General features: G+C 43.8%; 1 protein-coding gene across 1 annotated transcript; it reads right to left on the minus strand.

The window, feature by feature from the left end:
- Window positions 1-1113: 1113 nt before the first annotated feature.
- LOC113125455 (zinc finger protein basonuclin-2-like) lies at window positions 1114-2906 on the minus strand. The gene is made up of 5 exons (XM_033325732.1): window positions 2850-2906; window positions 2605-2707; window positions 1757-1926; window positions 1611-1676; window positions 1114-1533 (listed from the first exon to the last, which is right to left on the minus strand). The coding sequence occupies exons 1-5, from the start codon at window positions 2904-2906 to the stop codon at window positions 1114-1116; spliced, it is 816 nt and encodes a 271-aa protein (XP_033181623.1).
- Between the last annotated feature and the right edge of the window lie 1897 nt (window positions 2907-4803).

Raw genomic sequence — 4803 nt, forward strand, 5'->3', positions numbered from 1 at the left:
GCATCTCTGCTGGTGCTGGTGTGTAGCCGTGGATTTGGGTTGGCGCTGTGACGGTTTCGGCTGCGCAGCGAGCTGAAGACCATGGCGCAGCCCACCACTGTGCAGCGATGTTTGATCTTCAGGTGAACGGCGTTATAGTGAATCTTCAGAGTTCCTGCACACACAAGGAAAACTGAGTTTTGCTTGAATTGACCAACTTTACTGTTTCTGAGCTGGAAATTTACACCAGTGTGGAAATCAGGGAATTCATTGTTTAGTTACATAATCCAAACACATAAGATTAGTCGAGGGCCTAGAATTAGACCCTGTGGAACCCCAAAACACTATATTAATAGAGAACCATGAATTTTAACCTCCTGAAACATCAGGGTGAAGATGCATCTACCTTTGTCGTAGAAGCTTTTCCCACAAACTCCACAGCAAACTCTTCCTTTCCGACCTCCTGCAGAAGAAGGTGAAGGTAGGGAGCAGAGTGAAGATGGGAGTGGATGGAGGGAGGAAGATGAGGGTTGGAAAGGATGGTGGGAGGGAGAAAATGAAGAGGTTGGAAAAGGACAGAGGAATGAGGAGGAGAAGGATGGTAGAGGATTCAGAGAGGAGGAAGAGGAACCAGCCAATTTCTGTGAAATCTTTGTAGGGGGTGAAGAAGAAGAGGAGATGGGTGAATGAACAGAAGGGATAAATGAAGAGTTTGAGTAGGGAGAGAGTGAAGAAGTGTTCTCCTGTTTGGCCACACGCTTGTGAAGATCAGAGTCTTCGCTGAACCGGGGAATCTGATGCCAAAGGGACTGGACCTTGTTTGGCTTGTCAGGGTCTGCTTTGATTTTTAAAACCAGTTCACCTTTGGATTGCTGCAAAATCGGCTCATTCTCTTGTTTTACCTTTCCTACATCCTGCCTTTGTCTCTCAACCAGTTTGGTCTCACTGGGCTTCCGTAGGCAGCGTGTCAGCTTAGTGACAGGAAGAAACTCCTGAAAAACAAAAGAAAACAAACCACAAGCATGAGGAGCTCACATTAAGTGGAGAAAACAGTGCAGTGGTCAGAGAATGTTAGGAAGCTTCCTGCTGAAAACATGCTGGTGTTGGGCTGCTTGGAAAATAAAGACACTTTCATTAGAGTACCTTGGTGGAAGGAACCAAACACTGATGAGCAGAGCTTGGAAAGTGGAAAGGCAGGAGCAAAGATAGTCCTCCCAGAAAGTTTTCAAAATGTTGAACTGTGTCGTTGTGGCTAGCAGGACGGTTTTTCTCAAAACGGTAAACACCAGCCACCAAACAGGAATCTCCTCTTGTGTTCCTGAATACTCCCGGAGCTCCATCCCGCTCAGTCGCTGTGCTGGTCTTTGACTGGCTGCTCTTCGGGATGGGACTTTGCTCTGGATCAGACAAATGACTGACAGCTGCCAAACACTGAAGCGTCATCAACTCCACAATGGGGCGTGTCTCGCCAAAACGAAGGAACTGTTTGAGGATAAGCAGCTCTTCTTCAGGGGTCACCATCAACCAGCGGTCCAACACCGTCCCACTGGGATACTGGAGAGGAAGTAAGTGAAACCCATATAAAGAAATCTGATATTGATATAATATTGAATAGTGTGACTGTGTTTTACCTGCAGCATGTAACCTCTAACGTAGTCCCCCAGACTCCAGCCCAGAGTCTGCAGAATGTGACTGACCTAAAAACACACCAATAATCTGTGACATATTCAGTCTGATCTAGTTCTCCATGAGATTCCTTCCAGATGGCTGAGTGTACCTGCTCTGGGGTCAGGATGCTGTAGAGACGGTCCAGTAGTATTTTCAGCCGAACCGGGACAGCTTGAGTTCCATACAAGACCAGGGAGCTCAGATCAAACACCAGCCCAGGAAGAGCCACTTCGACTGGACCACAACTGGAAGGTGGCTGGGCCTGGAGCTTCTCCAAGGCTGGAAAGGGAGTACAGTGAATTACACCTCCCAAACTACGTCTCCCCCAGCATCTAAAGCTAACCTGTAGGTTTTGATAGCATTAGCCACTTAGCATGGTCCTGACTGGACCTTTGGAATGAAAAATGTGCCGTAGTAAAGTTAATAACTGAGCACAGGGTGAAAACACTCGACGAGACTAGACGAGCTCAGTGTGTGTGTGTGTGTCCAGATGCTCCCTCCAGATGTTCTCGGTGATGTGATGACAGCGACACCTGACTTCATGTCACTAGAGACACACATCTGTTGTGTGTTTGTGTGTGTGCGTCAAGTCCAAGGCTGTGCTGTCAAAGTTTATTTTCCAAGTTTCTAAAGGACATGAACCAGTTTGACATGTTGAAGGTGTCGGGTTGTTTGTTTTGCAGGGAGACGGAAACAACAGCAGCTCAAATCGATCGCAGCTGTTCATACCTCAGTTATATGACTTGTCTTTGTTCTTATGTCAAACAGCTTCCTGTTGTTATTTTATTGTCCACTAGAATTACAACAGTTTGACCATAACGCAAAGACATAACATTTATCAGTGATTAAGATTAGTTTAAAATAGTCAACGGTCTGAGGTTTGACCATTGTGGAGAAAGGAGGTTGTTGCCAGAGTTGTAGTGTGTGTGTGTGTGTGTGTGTGTGTGTGTTTCTTACCGTGTGCCACCCAGCCGTGGCCACAGCGGTCACATGACCGGAGCTGGGCTCTTCCAGGTGTGAAACAGACACAGCTGCAGCCGGACACCGTGCACCGGACGGACTGGCGGCAGGACAGCACATACACATGGTTCACGTTTGTGTGTGACAGGTAAACAAACAAACAACAAACAAACAAAAACACTTTCTGTGGCAATGGACACGTGTCTGACGTTGTTTACATGTACAGACAAATGTTAACACACCTCGTCAGAGTCTGGAGGCATCGCCCTGTCTCCTGCAATCACAACAGGAGCCTCCATTCAGCCTCCTGATTGGTCAAATTCACCTGAGCCTCCTGTTTATAAATACAAGACCAAGAAATTAACATAATAATTATTATTATTACTACAACAATAATAATGTGGATGTTTTTATATCTTTAGTGAAATATGTGCATCAGTGCTAAATAAATGTTATATTTATTTTCTATTAATATAAATGTATTTATTTATTTTGTGGTAAAAAATAAAATAAAACAAGTTATTTACAATTTTTTAAATGTTTATTTATAGTTATCCTCCAGATAATCTCTCTCTTTATTAGAAAATGTTCATCATTCAATCTTTAAAATAACTTTCATTATATTATTATAATATATATTAGTATCTATTATAATAATATATAAATATGTAATAAATAATAGTTGTCAATATAATCATTTGTACATACTTATAAAATTAAATTGTTATATTTTAATAAATAATAATAATAAAGTTTAATAATTTATTTTGTTTTATTATTTTTATTTCTCACAACATAATTTAACTGTGTTTATAATGTGCTCAGTCGTCATTATAATACTGATATTACTGATTAAAACACACTGACCTGAGTTAGTTGGAAAAACAGCCTTTTCTCTGTCTCCCTGGTTATTTCTTTGTCTTTCTCACTGTATGTTTCTTTTCTTCTCACTTCATGTTTTCTGTCTGTATCTTCTTTTAGTTTTTCTGAGGTTTCGTCTTCTTCTTTTCGTCCTCCGTCATTTCTTCAGAAAATCTTTCCTCCTCTTCTTTCTTTCCATCTCCAGCCTGTGAAGCCCCACTTTTCTCTCTCCCCCTCTTATATATTCTCTATATGTCCAATGATATTTTGTCTTTTCACAGCTCTCCACCCTTTGACTCCTCCCTCTAACTTCACTCAACAGACGTGATTGGACGAGGATCGTTGCTTTGTTGGACGGACAAACGTTTGGCATCTTCCCTTTTTCTTCTTTTATTCCTTATACCCACGTCTGACACAAGATGATGATGAAGATGATGATGAAGATGATGATGATCATGGTGATGATGGTACACGTGTGTGTTCCTTCTGACAACATGCGCTTCAGGTCAGAAAACAATGGGGAGGTCAAAGGTCAGATGCCACAAAAGGCTGAAAATCAGTCGAAACACATGCACACACTTTTTTACCACAATGAAAACAAGTAACAGGTACTGTCCTTGGTGTGTCCGTCAGCCTCTGTGTCCCCCGGGAAACAGCTTCCCTGAGGGAGCAAGGTCCCCCCCCCCGATGGCCAGATTGAATCAGGGTGACAGTAGGACACCGGGCCTGTGGCTGCACACACCCAGACAGAATTCACAAGGTTAAATGAATTAAAAGACCCTGCAAGTCTTGTTCGGCTTGTCATGTCACTGATTTGTAGTGAGAACAGTGTCGGTGAGGACGATCTGCAGGACGACGCACAGTCGGGATCTCCTGTGAAGAGAGAACAAAACACAAAAAGTAGAAACAGCATCAACAGTGAGAAAAACATCAATATATCAAAATATTAGACTTTTGGTTTCACCTACAGGCAATTTAGAGTCACCAACCAACTGAACCTGCATGTGTTTGGACTGTGGGAGGAGAAAACCCACACAGACACAGGGACAACATGCAGACTCCACACAGAAAGGCCCCGGGTCCACCTGGGTTCAGACCCTAATCCTGACCTGCATGTGTTTGGACTGTGGGAGGAGAAAACCCACACAGACACAGGGACAACATGCAGACTCCACACAGAAAGGCCCCGGGTCCACCTGGGTTCAGACCCTAATCCTGACCTGCATGTGTTTGGACTGTGGGAGGAGAAAACCCACACAGACACAGGGACAACATGCAGACTCCACACAGAAAGGCCCCGGGTCCACCTGGGTTCAGACCCTAATCCTGACCTGC

The sequence above is a fragment of the Mastacembelus armatus genome, chromosome 18 (genome assembly GCF_900324485.2).
Source record: "Mastacembelus armatus chromosome 18, fMasArm1.2, whole genome shotgun sequence".
NCBI lineage: Eukaryota > Metazoa > Chordata > Actinopteri > Synbranchiformes > Mastacembelidae > Mastacembelus > Mastacembelus armatus.

Bases quoted from the DNA above. Each gene is read 5' to 3' on its own strand.
- LOC113125455 (XM_033325732.1), bottom strand. From the start codon at position 2,906: ATGGAGGCTCCTGTTGTGATTGCAGGAGACAGGGCGATGCCTCCAGAC. The intron at 1,927-2,604 runs GTAAGAAACACA...CTCCCTTTCCAG, and splicing joins CCACGGCTGGGTGGCACACG to CCTTGGAGAAGCTCCAGGCC. The intron at 1,677-1,756 runs GTACACTCAGCC...GTGTGTTTTTAG, and splicing joins GCATCCTGACCCCAGAGCAG to GTCAGTCACATTCTGCAGAC.